A 16,283-nucleotide genomic window follows, 5' to 3' on the forward strand; every position below is an offset into this window, starting at 1 on the left:
GGCCATATGTATTGTTGGCTTTACACAAGAGCTGAAATGTCCTTGAGCAGTAAAAAAAAAAAAAGTAGCATTTGTTAATCAATAACAATATGTTCAATACTGTACAAGACAAAGATGATGGAGAGATGGTTCTTGCTCCAAGTTTCTTACATTTTTTACAGGCAGATAATAGGAAATCCACAGGGGAACAGAGAAGATGGCACTGTATTACAGCATTTGTTTTTAAATGCAATTGTTTTGGCAAGGGAATGCTGTACAGATGCAGGTCAGTATTACTGATTAGCACTGAAGTCTTGAAGAAGGATTTGAAATAGAAGACTATTTGAATCTTTACACTACCCTTAGAGATGCCTGTATTCCAAAGGTAGCTAGGAACAACATCTATAATATCAAGTTGTAAGTTAACAATTTACCAAGGGAGATTGTGAGATCTCCATTACAAGAAATCTTCAAAGTCTGGGGATGCAATTTTTAAAATCACGTAAGTCCATTGACCTGCATTCTCCGATTTAGGCACAATCTTGTGGGCTTGATATAGGAATTACACAGCAACATTTTATGTTGTGAGTTATACTGGTCCCACTAAGTGATTACAGTGGACTCTTCTAGCCTTCAAAATATATGAATAAACAACACTGATAATTGGCTAAGTTCATAATTTCATGCATTTACAAGGACTGAAAGGGCCTAAAGTGGTTTCCCTCCTCCCACTTCCCCAACAAGTAGTGCACTTTAACCAGTTAATGAAGTGTTGTGTTTAGAATAATAATATTAAAGAGTATAAAAACAAATTAAAATCAACAGTAGCCTAAACTCTGTTCTCATTTGCACCCTTGCCAGCCTCAAGAAATCAAAAACCATGTTGGATTCCTTAAAGACAGAGAAAATGATTAGACAGATCCCCCCTCAAAAAAAATCATGAGATTTGTCCTATTAACCATGTTTTTAGTCTGTCTTTGACGTTTTAAATCCTCACTATGGTTGTGTGTGTGTGTAATAATTTCAAGTTGAAAAATTCATTTTAATGCACACACCATGCATGTTTCTCCCTGGCTAGTCCGCTCCACTTAACTTCTCCTCATCAATAAGAAAAGAAGTGAAGAAAGTTCTCCTATTACTTTCTTGATTCGTACCCTCCCCTGCCCTTGCTTTCTCCCAAGGCTCTTCCTCTACCTGGGTTCCAATAAAAGCAGTGGAAGGAGGGAAGTGCTGCTGCTGGGTCTGGTGCCCCAGACCTAAAAGCAGCTTTTCCCTGACTCCCCTCTTCATTGCCTCCTATTGCTCATGGACCCTCTCTCTGCTCTAGGGCCACACCTGATGGTAGGGATCAGGGTGCAGGGCAGATTTGTGACATTACCCTAAAGGCTCTCACACAGAGCACTGCCCACACATGCTTAGCCCTGAAGAATCACAGGACTGAGGGAGCATCTCATGTTATCTGAACAGCATCTCCTGCAGGCTCCCAAACCCCATGACTTGTGATCAGTTCACAAGACTAAGCAACATCACCTCCCCAGCTGCTCAGAGGGGACTTGCCTTACCCACCACTAGCCCTAGGCTGAAGATGCTGCCAGTCTATTCACTCCATCTCCCACTATGTCAATGTCCTGTGCAACCTGCTCAGTCTCCCTCCTACCTGCCAACACTCCCTTAACCCAGTAAACTTCTGCTGCTCTCAGTGCCCTGCTCCCCCTCACTTTCCCCATTCACCCTTCACAATGTATCTGCTGCTCCTCGCTGTCCCCATATCCTATGTAGTCCCCTGAACCACAGAGTGGTAGCCATTTTGCCCATGGACATGTTTTCATACTCACTGAAAACAGTGGAAAGTAGTAGCCATCTTTATTAAAGGAACCTCACTTCTACTTGAAGATAGCCTGTAGGGAAATGGCAGCCTTCTTTCTGGCTTCAGCCATTTGTAGTTATAGGAGATGGACATTTTGAATGAGCAAAAATTCATAAAGAGGTGCCTTTCACCAAATTTTCATTAAAACAGGTAAAACAATCCCAAAATTGCTACAGTTGCAATAAAATCAGTGTTGCCTTTGAACTTAATAGTGAATAAAGTTATACCACAGTAAACAAAAGCAGAATGTTTGTATGACATGCCAAAATCAACTGTATCTGCAAGCTGAGACACACCAAGGTTCAAACCTATCTTGTTTCTGTAAAAAGCTTTATGTGATCTTTATGCGGATGTCAGTTAAATTGCCAAAAAATGGGGAGAAGAATAAGGGAAGGTACAGATCTATGCTGCACACTAATAATGATGGGATTTTAGAACACCATTCACTGTGTGGGCCTGACACTCATATCACACACTATGGCGTAAACCAGAAGTAACTCCCTTAAGATGCATAGAAGAAATAACTTTGTAAATGGCGGAAGAATCAGGCACAGTACTAAGACTCTTTTGTTGTTGTTGTTGTTTTAAATAGGTAAACTCCTTCCCCAGACTAGAGGCAGCTGTCATTTTGAGCCTCTTTCATAGGAGAAGCATAGCATACGCTCTGATGCAGACATTACTTTTGTTCTTTCTTATTCTGTTATTCTCCCTGAAAGTATTTTGTGGATTAAACATATTGGACAACTCTGTGCCAAAATGCATAATTTTAAAAGAATAATTAGAAATCTTTTTTTTTTCACATGAGAAACCTCTACTGTAGAAAGAGTAAGAGAATCTTTGTACCCATTAAAGGTACTAAACTGCTTGAAGAAATTACTTTGTCATCCTATTTTCCCCTCCCCACAAAGCTCATTTCCTCTTCTTTTGTTTCAGGGGCTGGAGCCAGAAGTCACTAATACAGTCCCTGAACTCCCAGGGGAGCAGATGGTGGAGTTCAGTGTCACTCTCATCAATCACGAGTACACACCAGAGCTGAGCGATCCCAATTCCCCACAGTTCCAGGAGCTAGCAGCAAAAATTCAACATCAGGTAAGCGGGTTGCTAAAGAATGAGTCTTGTATTTGTTTATACCAAAAAACAACTGCAACACATTGACATTAAAAAACAAAGCATCACATACAATGAAGATCTCTCAAAGGTTTTCTCTTACCACATAACTATATTACAAAGAACATTCTTATTAAAGAACAGTAATATCCTACTGTAATACAGGTTTCCATGGAATTGCTGCCAGATTACCATGGGATATTAAGGGAAGAATTCAATAGTCTCTACTGTACCTCATGGTCCCTGAATCACACACAAAATGCTTCCTATATTTCAGGCCAATATCAAATTAGTGTAACAAGAACTGTTGAGGAAAAGACTGCTACAGGAGGTTTTACTTCCTTGCCACATTACAAGCTTATTACTATCAAAGATTTAGTAAGATGGCATATTGGTATTATTCAGTAGTTCATATGAGCTGTGGCAAGAATTAAGCATATACTAGTACACACGTGGTGGCAGGTACTCAACCGTGTGTAGGTTGTCCCATTTGTTCAATTGTCCCTGCCTGTTGCATTTTCCTGCAAGCACAGCCATCTCTTGCTTGAAATAACTGTTCATGTTTCAGTCTACAAGAATTCTAGCATCTTTTCTGCAGCATAGCTGCAGATAACCAATCAGCAGAGCATTAGTCCCACTTCAACATTAGGAAGTCATTAGGGCCTAATCAGGAATTAATGGACAGCGCTTTGTAGTAATTTAATTTCTACAATAAATTTAATGAGCAATTTAATACAAATGTTGAAAGAAATTAGCTACTGTTGTCTGAACTACGTTTCAGAGCAAGCAGCCACGGGACTGAAAGCATACAGCCTCTTCTGGTTTTTTTATTGTGATCTAGAGCAGCAGTGGTGTATTTACATCATTAATAATGCTAATCACATCTTTAATTAGCAATTTTATAGTTAGCATGTGGTGGTATGGAGATCTCCAGGAAGCTTGCTTTGTAAAATTAACTAAAAGTTAGTGCCAATTTCTCCAGAGTTCCTTTGTGCGTTCTCCTTAGCTATACTCATTAATGAATTGTAGACGCTCACAACAAAACTACAAAGTGTATTGACAGAGTTAATAAATAGCTGTTTCTTCCAAAATATTTAGGTGTATCTCATTATTAAAGGTTGCTCGCAGACTTTTCTTTACAGTACATATACTGTTCTGACAACTTATAAATTAGCTGTGTCTTCTGGTTGCTTTTTTAGGAGTTTCTTTTCATATAAAAGAAAAAGAGAAAAGGGGTTTTGATAATTAAAGTATCTTCTTTTTTGTGTGAAAACCTTTGTAAAGAGTCTGAAGCTATGTTTCTAACATTCAGTACTGAACAGTTAAACAGTTCACATGCTGGCACTACATAGGACAGCTAGCAACCCTTCCTCCAAAGATAGTCCACTGAGGAGGCAAACGGCGATCTGATCACCAGAAAGAATTAGAAGTGCATTAGTGGAGTGAGAGTAAGCAGGTTAGAACCACCAGTGCGAACTCAACCAGCTTTGAGACCTCATCCACAAATTCTAATTTAGCTCTTATTAGGGAGAGGACTATTGGAACCCAAACATCCATGGGCTCATAATTCACCTCAAAACACAGAAAGAGCGATTTAAGTCACTGTAGGCTTTTGTGGCACAAATATGAACACTAACAGATTTGCATAAAATTGGATGCTAATGAAGTTAACACATGTCTGTTTATGGAGACAAACTAAATTTAGCATGGAGAAGCAGGAAACAAGATGTGTCACACACAATTGAAACAATGCTGTGATTTCATTCATTATAACATAGAACCAAGGAAGGACTGCAAAGAGTCCCCTAAGAACAAGTAACCAACAGGGCAAGTCCAATGCTTTATATTAGGCCATATCTCCATGGCAATTTGATAATCACTAGAATTAGGCTACACCTAGCACTCCAGCCTCCACATTAAAACTATCCAAGATTAAGATGGAGGTGATCCCTAGAGCTCTCCTCATGTGAGGGATAAGTTCTAGACAAGAGGTGCCATAGCTGCATTATATATGAAAATTTTTATTCACCCAGTAATTCAGAGAAAGACAAATGCCACATAGCCAGCTCGGACTGGGATGGAACACCGGCCACCTTCCTTTACTTGCTGTGGATGCCTACAAAACTTGTGGAAATTTGTCAAGTCTAGAAAAAGAATCTTAGGCCAGATCTCCTATGTGCTTGGGGGAAGATGTGAAACTACATGGCACTGTGCCATTTCTTCAATGAGAGAAAAATCCTTCATAACATCACCAGGGTGCTGGGGGAACTAAGGGACAAACAAGAAACCTGGCAGCAATTGACAAATCACAGCAATTAGCCAAGGGACATTCAAGAAGGGAAGAGTGGGCAACAAGTGAGAACCTAAATACAAAGTTGAATCTTTTAAGGTCACCTACCTACCAGTCACTTATTTTGAAGGCAATGAGAGAAGTGAAGAAAATCAACAAGAGGAGTGTCATAGATAAGGAGGGCGTGCCTGCGTCCACACGTACACAAAACAGGACCCATAAGAGTGTTTTATTCCTCACTTCTCAGAGTCCAATTCCTTCCCACCCATTAATGGGAAGAGTGGTGTAATGTAAGCAGGATTTATGCAGAATCATACGAAGAGAAGATAGAAAAGACTTAATGATTACACTAATTCATGCAGCTTGTAAATGATGTGCTAATGTATTAGGAGCTTATTCCTTAATGTGCAGTTCATTGGCTTTGTTGTTCTGGGTTCCTTGAACTCCCAAGAGTTTCATTAGCAGGATAAGAGCACTCAGCACCCAGGGTGATGTCCTCAGTCTTTTACAGAACTAAAATGTTAATCAGATCATTCTGTGAAAATGTGTGTTTAAACCAGGAGTTTATCTAATTTACATAATATATGTACACACAAGATACCATTTAATGTAGTGTGCAAATGTTACCATAAACGAGCAAACACAAAATTGTTAAGGCATTCATTCATTCATTCATTCGTTCATTCATTCATTCAATTCACTGTGATTTGTGGTGATTGTTATTTCTGACCATCAGATATTCATGAAGATGCTTATAAACCTCTACAGCTTGACAAATGTGTATCATACATGTTTTTAATCTATTATTTGCTACTCATTAAGTCTTATTCTTAAATTAAAGAGGTCCACTTTTCCTTTTCGGGAGCAGAAGGTATACTCTGTGACCACCCAAACACAATGAATAGAAAATAGTCAAAGGTATCAGTTCACAAGCACTTTGCAAACAACTCACAAGCTGCTAAACTCAATGCATACTTTTGAATAATTAATAATGCACAGCTAACAGGTTGTTTTGCAAATGTTTCATGAATAAAAAGCAGACAAAATGAAGCAAATATTTGGTTCAATGAATATTTTACTTACTCTATTATGAAGTAGGCTACCACTAATTTACATAATTACTCTCACTGAAAAAGCTGCATTTTATATTGCTTTCTGCTCATCAGGTAGTACAGACAACATTTACAAAGCCAAGTCATGTATAAATTGAACAATGACATCAAGAAAAAATTATATGCTACAATTTCCTAAGCATTTTCTAAAATCCTAAATGTTGTATTTCAAGCATTCAAAAAGTTTCCCATTCACAGCAGGTGTTTGCATTTAGGTAAAGTGTCTAACAGCAGACATGGCTTTAATGAGTTTTTACTTTTCTATAGATGCAAAAGATATTTGAGAAACTTCCAGGATTCAAAGAAATTCATGTGTTAGGATTTAGGTAAGTAAGAAAACAGGACTCCTGTTCTATTTACTGCTAGGATTCCCTCCCCATCACCAAGAGGACTATTACAAGCAATTTTATTGTAGAAAGTATGTGGTTATAAACATAAATTAGCTCTCTGGGACCTTTTGTAATAAGAATGGAGAATAGCACAGACAAATACCTCCAAATGAGACTGGATAATAAAAAAAAAAAGAGAGAGAGAGAGAGAGAGAGAGAGAGAGAGAGATGGAAAAAGAGTCCCTGCTTCCTCTGGAAAACAGAAATGCTATTTCAAGGGCCTATTAATATGCACATCACCTTCCATTTGTTTACTTGCCAACAGCCTTGTGTTAATATATCTCTAATTACCTAAAGAAATAAAAATGTTCTGGAAGTATGCCCATCCCCTCACACTTTTGTTTTATGCATGAATCATGTTTTCCTTATAGACCACAGAAAAAAATGTCTCAGCAACAGCAGGTTACAGCAGTAAAGGTAATTAGTCAGTTACTGGAGATTGTTCTGTACTAGGCAAGGCAGTAGCTGTAAGCAGCTCTATTGTACTGATTACTTTCATGATATATTCATACAATCTGTGAGTTTTTTGCAACCAGTTTGTTCCAACCTATCCAAAGAGTCTCAGGGTTTTTTTAATACAGTCTTGAATTTTTAAACTTCCATCTACATTATTACTCCAAGATGTCTTGTAGCTTATTAAACAAAATCTGCAGCAGTTTTAAAGTTCAACTGTAGCTCATAGCATAAAAATATAAACACACATGCTGCCCCCAGCCCCAATTTACTAATAAATAATAATAATAAAATAATAATAATATAAAATGTGGGGAAGGGAATCAAAGGCAAAGACCAGAATTTGGTCTCCCAACCTTCCTTTATCATTACCTCCACCAGACTAGCTTCCTTCAGGTAACCCCTTTTAATACTTTGAAGGATGTTTCCATCATATCCTACTCTTACGATGTAGTTACTCACCTTCCCAGTTTTCTTTTCTACAGAATTACTAGAAAAGGCAAATAGAATGGAGATAAGTTTTTAAACTTTTTGATAGAAAAAACAGAAAAGAAACGGTGTTATTTTGCAGAACAGTCAGGAAAAAAAACATTCAGCGCTTTATCATAATTACCTTGGTTTGGCCAGGGAATTATTTAATCTTACAAGGAAGGGCAACCAATAATAAAGATACTTGGGATCCAACAGACTCTCTTCTGACACATTCACAATCTGTTCTGTTGCTATAGTGAGAACTATAGTCTGCAGCAACAGGATTTAAGAATCTGTTCAGAGAAAGGAAGTGTTTGGATCATTTGTGGTTTTGGCCTGCATGCACTAACATTTTTTTCATTATTCATCATGTAAATTGAATGTCACCAACATGATTTTATTTTTAATCTTTACAAAAGCCAATACATTCATGTTCATTTTTCAGTGTGCCACTTTGAAACAGGAACAAACATCAAGGAGACACAGTTCTAAGTTTGCACAAGCTGTTGCTAAAAAGCATGCTGCTGCATCATTTAAACTGGAGAAGAAACTAATTTTAAGCAGGTGTATTATATGACCAGAGAATTTCTCATAGTGAATTCAGTTACAGAGAATTTCCTCTATTGAAAACTTCTCCTGAGGTCTCACCCTACTTCTAATGAATTCCAGAAAGGCACAACTCCTGTAGGTAGAGACCAAAACTTAAGTTATGGTAAAAAATTCTAGATAGCAAGTTATGTTAATGGAGAGGCTGCTTTAGACTTGGCCTTTGTTCTCTGAAATCTTAAAGGAAAGAGACTATAAGTGGAAGCTTCTGCTTGAAATAAAGCCAAGATGCTTTAAGGGTATGTCTAGACTACATTCCTCTGTTGCCAGAGGGATGTAAATTAGACATACTGAAACTGCTAATGAAGTGGGGATTTAAATATCCCGCGCTTCATTAGAATAAAAATGGCCACTGCTTTTTGCCAACACATCAATTTGCCAGCAAAAAGCATCAGTCTAGATGGGGATCGGTCGACAAGGAAAGCCTTTTCCGACCGATCCTGTATAGGCAGTCCCCGGGTTACATACAAGATAGGGACTGTAGGTTTGTTCTTAAGTTGAATCTGTATGTAAGTCGGAACTGGCATCCAGATTCAGCCGCTGCTGAAACTGACCAGCGGCTGACTACAGGAAGCCCGAGGCAGAGTTGCTCTGCCCCGGGCTTCCTGGAATCAGCCGCTGATCAGTTTCAACAGGCTGAATCTGGACGCCAGTTCTAACATACAGATTCAACTTAAGAACCCCAGGCGTCCCCAAGTCAGCTGCTGCTGAAACTGATCAGCAGCTGATTCCAGGAAGCCCGGGGCAGAGCAACTCTGCCCCAGGCTTCCTGTAGTCAGCGCTGGTCAGTTTCAGCAGTGGCTGACTTGGGGACGCCTGGGGCAGAGCAGCTTGGGTGCTCTGGGTTGGTCCAGTAGCGCCCAGAGCAGTGCTACAGGACCAACCGGCAGCGCCCCAGCTGCTGTACCACAGGCGTCCGGAGCAAAGCCATGGAGCACGGAGGCAGCAGGACAGCCGAGACACGACGCGGCTGTCCTGCTGCCCGCGTGCTCCGCGGCTTTGCTCCCTGTCTCCCTGGTCTGCTGGTCTCCAGCAGACCAGGGAGACGGGGAGCAAAGCCTCGGAGGACGCTGGCTGCAGGACAGCCGCAGTGCGTCTGGGCTGTCCGCTGCCCGTGTGCTCCGCGGCTTTGCTCCCCGTCTCCCTGGTCTGCTGGAAACCAGCAGACCAGGGAGACGGGGAGCAAAGCCACAAAGCACGCGGGCAGCAGGACAGCCGCGTCGAGTCTGGGCTGTCCCGCTGCCCCCGTGCTCCACGGCTTTGCTCCGGACGCCTGTGGTACAGCAGCTGGGGCGCTGCCGGCTGGTCCCGTAGCGCCGCTCTGGGCGCTACTGGACCAACCCGGCAGCACCCCAGCTGCTCTGCCCCAGGCATCCTGATTCAGCCACTGCTGGTCAGCATCCCGGGAGCTGGAGCAAACCCCATTCGTAACTGCGGATCCGACATAAGGGCCTGCCTGTAAACCTCATTGCACAAGGCATAAGGGATCGGTTGGAAAAGTCTTTCCTTGTCGACTGATGCCCGCCTAGACTGCCGCTTTCTGCTGGAAAATTGCCGCGTCGGCAAAAAGCATTGGCCATTTTTATTCTAATGAAGCGCGGGATATTTAAATTCCTGCTTCATTTGCAATTTCGGTGTGTCTAATTTACATCCCTCTGACGACAGAGGGATGTAGTCTAGACATACCCAAAGAGATTTAATTGCTTCAAACCTTTCAGCTACTTCAGAGACAGTGGTCACCAGTAAAAAGTCAGCATGTTATTTAAATTACTGCCATGTAAGACACAACTGAATTTGTCTGCCCGTAGAATAAGAAATCACTGTGGTAAGAGCCAGTCCTTTCATTTTACTAGGCATACTACCTCTGCAGTGCCAGTATTCCTTGCTGGCATTCCCACAGAACTTTGGAATGTCTAGAGGCCCCAAGTCTTTTCTGCAGCAAAGAAGCTCCAGAGAGAATCCATAGCAATAGAGTTAAAGAAGTTATATAAATTTTACACTAACTACATTCCAACAAGGCCTGATCCTATCATGAAATTTCCGGATCATTTTAATTTCTATCATGCAAGTTTGAAAAACTGCTCACTATTTATGTATTAATTATTTTTTCTGTGCAAATGAAGTTACTGTAAGTACATAGAGTATGTACACTATTCCTGATTGGTAAGATGTTTTGCTATTTTTGACAGGTCAAATCTTGTTTATCTAATTGGTCCTGCAGAATATACAAAGTCCCAGACAGAGGAAGCCAACATACTTTAGGAAAGGGGAGAGGTTGTGTTCATTCAAACACTGTTCCCTACAACGAAAACTAGACCTTCCCCAGATTGTTCTGCAGCACATCTCACAGTCTTTCCAGCTAGTGAGCACATGTCAATATTTGATTTACATTTTTTAAAACAGAAAGCATATTTTTAGCTTATCATTTCCCATGGAAGAGCATTCCACTGAGCTGTTATGCTCTACCCTGCCTATAAAGATCAAATCTGACAGACACTAAGCATCAGCATCTTACACTGGGGCAGGTCTACACTAAAAAGGGAAATTGATCTAAGTTACATTAGTTAAACTATGTAAAATATGTAACTTACATCAAATAGCTTAGATCAATGTACAATGTATACTGTGGCAAAGCTCCGACTATTCCCTGTAGGTCTTGCACTATTGGTGGATAGTGTTAGCCTCAAAGGCTCACTGTGGCCCTCCACACAGCCTCTTTCTCTTTACTAGAGGCAGGAGCTATAGCCTACTGAGCCACACTCATCACAGGCTAGATCATAAGTTTGGGGTAAAATCCCTGCTGGAGTCCTGATCTCCCTTCTCAAGGCCCACTACTCCAGGTTTCAGCACAGGGACACTAAAGCAGTGGCAACAGGCAGGGTTACTGCCACTCTCAATCTGGAAGCTTTCCCTCAGCCACTTACCCAAACTATCCCTCCCAATACCTTTCCTTTGGTACCTGCTCGTCAGTCTTCAACTCACACCCACATAGCACTGCCTCTTCCTGTCCTTCACTCTTTTTCTCCCCACTTCTTTGCCGGGGTGGGGGAAAAGGGGAGCTTTTAAAGCAGCACCACAGGCCTTAATTGGCTGCAGGTGTCTAAACATCTTGTATCTTTTAGCAAGCTCTAATTGAGCCCAGGTGCTTGCCTGATTATGCTGCAATTAAGTTGAGGCTTTTTTTTTACTCAGAGAAGAGAAAACAGTTCACCCAAGCCCTTCCCTTAGGTGTCTTCCCTCTATCAATGTGTGGCAGCCAGCTAGTCTTGGTCTCTCACACTACACTAGACCTACTACATGATGCCTCCTGTGCTGATCACAGCAGCTCCGATTTAGCCCACAGTGAAGATAAGCCCTTAGTGACATCTCTAAGGAATGGCTCCAAGAGATCAGTTCCTCTCCTGGTATCTTATTTTCAGACAGTAGGGGCTAGTCTAGATGTATAAGAAGTACATTGGACCACCCCATAATCATGTTATCTCCTGAAAATTAAGGATTAGTTCTGATGTGCTCTGCCAGAGTTTCACAGCACAATCTTCCTTGATTGACAAAAAAACTGTTTTGTGGAGTCTGTAGCAGGGGCTGCTGCTTTGTTGGACATAGGGTGTGTGTGTGTGTGTGCGCTGCTTTGTTGGACATAGGGTGTGTGTGGAGAGAGAGAGAGATTAAATTATGGATGTCAACATAAAACATGTCCTCTGGAATCCATGGTAGGTAATTAATGGGTCAGCTTACTTCTGAGGCTTAGCAGACAGATGGTCTCAGTCCCAGCTTTTTACTCCACTGGGGAGATGCATATTAGGACCAACATCACCACAAATTGTGTCATTTGTAGTGGAACTGTGAGTGCAGATCTTTGAGCAATAGAGTACAGTAAAATTCCTGCTCACACACAGAGACAGAGCAAAAAGCTGCCCATCACTTGGAAGGGAAAGTGTGTAAGGATAGACAGTAGACTGACAAAGATGTCAAAGGATAGGCAAAATATTAATTGTCCTGAGATAAATAACATATGAGTGCCTGGCTTAACAGTTTACATGGATCTTTTCTTTCTCTTTTTCCTTCTCTTTTGCATTATCGTGACCTATCTTGTGTGATGAAATGAAGACGGAATATGGATAAAGATGGGTAATTCAGATACATTTTTTTAAAAATAAATGTAGTGAACCATTTGAGAAAACTATTTATTAATGTGGCAAAGTGAATTAATTTGTTTTTCATTCAGACACAGAATCTGTGGTAAACAAACAGCCTGGCTTTCATTTCCATTTGAAAGGCTCATTTAATCAAATTGTAATAACCTATCTGTGAATATGGAGAAAACTTTTTTAACCTAAATCACTCTACTAGATAAGCAAAATAACATTGATTTGAACACCTAAAGATACCTCTATCCAACATAAGGTTTAAGTAGAAAATGTCATACTTTAAATTATGTTTAAAGGAGTATATTTGGCATGACAGCTGCTTGCTAGTTTCTGTTTTCACATACACATTCTCTTCAGTAAGTACATTGCATCTAATTTGCTACTTCAGTTCCCAGTTGAGACAGAAGTGAAGCAAAAAGATCAGCTATGTCTCTGAGAATGATTTGATAAGAAGCAACCTTGCTCTCATGTTTACGTGGTAACATCTGTAGAATAGTTTCTTACCACCTAAAAATGCTACTGGATTATAAGATTTATTATTTACATGTGATTTACTACAAAAATTACCTACTCCTTTTAATGGATGTTTGCTATGCAGTATGAATGAAAATTCATAGCACATCCCAAATACGAAACCAAGTCCTCTACCTTCAGTTATTCATCATTATGGAAAACTGTTTCACAGTTTTGGATTTAAAAATTAATGTTTGTTATATTTTTTAAAAAATGTTTATTTACTGAATATTGAAAGTAACAATTCAACACTCCTGCAGATCACATTTTCTGTTTAGCTATTCAAACTAACTATCATGTCAAACCAAACTGATAGCTTTCTTAGATAGGATAACAAGTCTTGTGGATAAGGGAGAAGCAATGGACATGGTATACCTAGACTTTAGTAAGGCATTTGATACAGTCTCACATTATATCCTTATCAATAAAGTAGGCAAATACAACTTAGATGGGGCTACTAAAAGGTAGGTGCATAACTGGCTGGATAACCAGAGTAGTTAACAGTTCACAGTCATGCTAGAAGGGCAAAAAAAGTGGAGGTCTGCAAGGGACTGTTTTGGGACCAGTTCTGTTCAATAACTTCATCAATTATTTAGATGATGGCATAGAGAGTATGCTTATTAAGTTTGTGGCCGACACCAAACTCGGAAGGGTTGCAAGTGCTTTGGAGGATAGGGCCAAAATTCAAAATGATCTGGATAAATTAGAGAAATGGTCTGAGGTAAATAGGATGAAGTTTAATAGGAACAAATGCAAAGTACTCCACTTAGGAAGGAACAATCCATTTCATATATACATAATGGGAAGTGACTGTCTAGGAAGGAGTACTGCGGAAAGGAATCTACGGGTCAGTGTGGACCACAAGCTAAATATAAGTCAACTGTGTGACACAGTGGCTGCTTAATAGGAATTTTGTAAGCAAGACATGAGAAGTCATTCTTCTGCTCTACACTGCACTCATTAGGCCTCAATTGGAGTATTGTGTCTAGTTCTGGGTACCACATTTCAATAAAGATGTGGAGAAATTGGAGAAAGTTCAGAGAAGAGCAACAAAAATGATTAAAGGGTCTAGAAAACATGAACTATGAGAGACGACTGAAATAATTGGGCTTGTTTAGTTTGGAAAAGAGAAGACAGAGGGGACATGACAGTGGTTTTCAATGATCTAAAAGGGTGTTACAAGAAGGAGGAAAAAAAACTCCTTGGCCTCTGAGGATAGGACAAGAAGCAATGGGCTTAAACTGCAGCAAGGGAGGGTTAGGTTGGACATTATGAAAAACTTCCTAACTGTTAGGGTGGTTAAACACTGGAATAAGTTGCCTAGGAAGGTTGTGGAATCTCCATCTCTGGAGATATTTACGAGCAGTTTAGATACACATCTATCACAGATAGTCTAGGCAGCGCTTGTTCCTGCTGTGAGGGCCGGGGACTGAATTTGGTGATGTCTCGAGGACCCTTCCAGTTCTAGTGTTCTATGATTCTATGAACAGGAACATCCATTGCAGCATTATTAGCCTGATGTACATGACTCATCCATGACCTGGAAGAACTAACTCAAATTCTGAAAAGCCTTTATGCATTCCATGTATAGTAAGCCCTTAGGGCAGGGGTTCTCAAACTTTGTGATACCGCGACCCCCCTCTAAGTTGCTTGCAACCCCCGGGGGGTCAAGACCCACAGTTTGATAAACACAGCCTTAGCAGATCTTCTAAGACAGCTAGCAATATTACCTACTGGGATAGGAGTTTTGATAATGTGGGAACCTTGCCACTAAGTTGAAATGAAATCAATTTATTTCACATAGGCTATTGTATTCAACAGATGGTTATGATGTTTGATCACTGCCAGCAGAGATTTGTATTTGAACTAGTGAACTAGGAGCGGAAGGGTTTGTGTTCAATTACTGATCCCACACAAGTCATACAGTTCACGAATTAAGCTTTAATTGGATTATTTCTGCCACTTCATAAATTTTCTTTTGACAATGGATTTTTTCTGTTAATAAATCTAGTATTTCTGTGCAAGGGATTTTTTTTTTAAATCTCAGTGATGGAAAAAATCTTTTGGTGGTAACAGTTAGGTAGATAATTATGATTATGTTAGAAGTATAATTACATTACTTTTATAGAACTATGTTGGCATATTGAGGATAATAGGGATCCTTTTGAAAAAAAATCCCTTTGGCCATGTAATGGATTGCGTTGTAGCTATCATTCCATTCTTGCACTGCAGGTCAAGCAACACTGAAGTACGGTATGTTGTGAATTTTGAGAGAGACAGCTCAGAAGTGAAAGATCCTGAGGACGATCTCTCAACTATTGGCTCCAATAAAGTTGAAAATGAAAAAAGCCCTCATAGTACAAAGGAAGGGGAGGGGATACCAGGAATTAAACTCTCAGTACCAGAACTTCAGCAGTTGGTTGCCATGGCACTACAGGAAGACCAGTCCTTGATAATGGACCTTGGAACACTTCAGTTTACTGACGGTTAGTACGTAGGCTGCTAAGGGCATGACTCTGAATACTCTGTCTTGCTAATTTATGAGGTTTAAATAACATTATTTTTCTTTTTCCCTTTCAGCTTTATTCCATTTGGTATAATTAACCTGTTGGAATGTGGACAGCAGGGCTTCAGAAGGGGTTCAGAAGTGAAGTGTGCTAAAACAAAACAGTCAATCAAGACAGTTTCCATTATTTATTTTTAAACATACTTCTGTTTAAGTACAGATGGAGGCTGTATATTTTTTTTCCTTTTGGTAGAAGTAGGAAATTTTGACAGATTCTGTGAAATAAGGAAAAATATGAGTTTTCAGCATACTGTCTGACTTCCTAGTAAAGACAGTTTCCTGGCTGGCTTAATTGCACAAAAGGTTCAAATGATTTTCACACTGTTGCAGTGCATAGGTACATTTCAGATTTTCCCAGATTTCACTGGCTCTGGGGCCTAGAGCTTGTTGAAAACCAGGACACTGATGTAACAAAAAATGTAAAAGTGTAACATTTTTTCCCCTTTGTGGGGTTCAAATGGATCAATCTTTCAATATATTATTGATGTTTTACAATTATTATTAAAATATTTACCAACATAATTTTTAGTTACAAGTGTTTTTGTAGAATAACAGCAGCAGCAGCAGCATTTCATTACTGAAAACAATGCTTTTGGTAAATAAAAAATCCCTATTGATTTTAAAACAGCTTAAAATAGCCATTAAAAGTGTCATGAATAATTGAAAATGGAAAAATTTAATGTCGACAACTTTTTACGTTTTTTTTTAAATATGACCTTTCAACAACCAAAAACACCCCCTTTTAGTGAAATATTTGAAATATTTCAACTAATATCTCCACC

At 39.8% G+C, this 16,283-nt stretch overlaps 1 protein-coding gene across 1 annotated transcript in view; it reads left to right on the forward strand.

Annotated features, from left to right (window-relative positions):
* IMPG1 (interphotoreceptor matrix proteoglycan 1) overlaps positions 1 to 16,283 on the forward strand; it is a 78,244-nt gene that overhangs the window by 21,890 nt on the left and 40,071 nt on the right. Inside the window, exons 7-10 of the mRNA XM_089777149.1 lie at positions 2,789 to 2,935; positions 6,623 to 6,681; positions 12,382 to 12,402; positions 15,168 to 15,421. Of these exons, the coding sequence (XP_089633275.1) occupies positions 2,789 to 2,935; positions 6,623 to 6,681; positions 12,382 to 12,402; positions 15,168 to 15,421 (481 nt within the window). The remainder of the gene's footprint in view (positions 1 to 2,788; positions 2,936 to 6,622; positions 6,682 to 12,381; positions 12,403 to 15,167; positions 15,422 to 16,283) is intronic.

Source organism: Pelodiscus sinensis, chromosome 3 (assembly GCF_052426305.1).
Source record: "Pelodiscus sinensis isolate ZL-2025 chromosome 3, ASM5242630v1, whole genome shotgun sequence".
Classification (NCBI taxonomy): Eukaryota; Metazoa; Chordata; order Testudines; family Trionychidae; genus Pelodiscus; species Pelodiscus sinensis.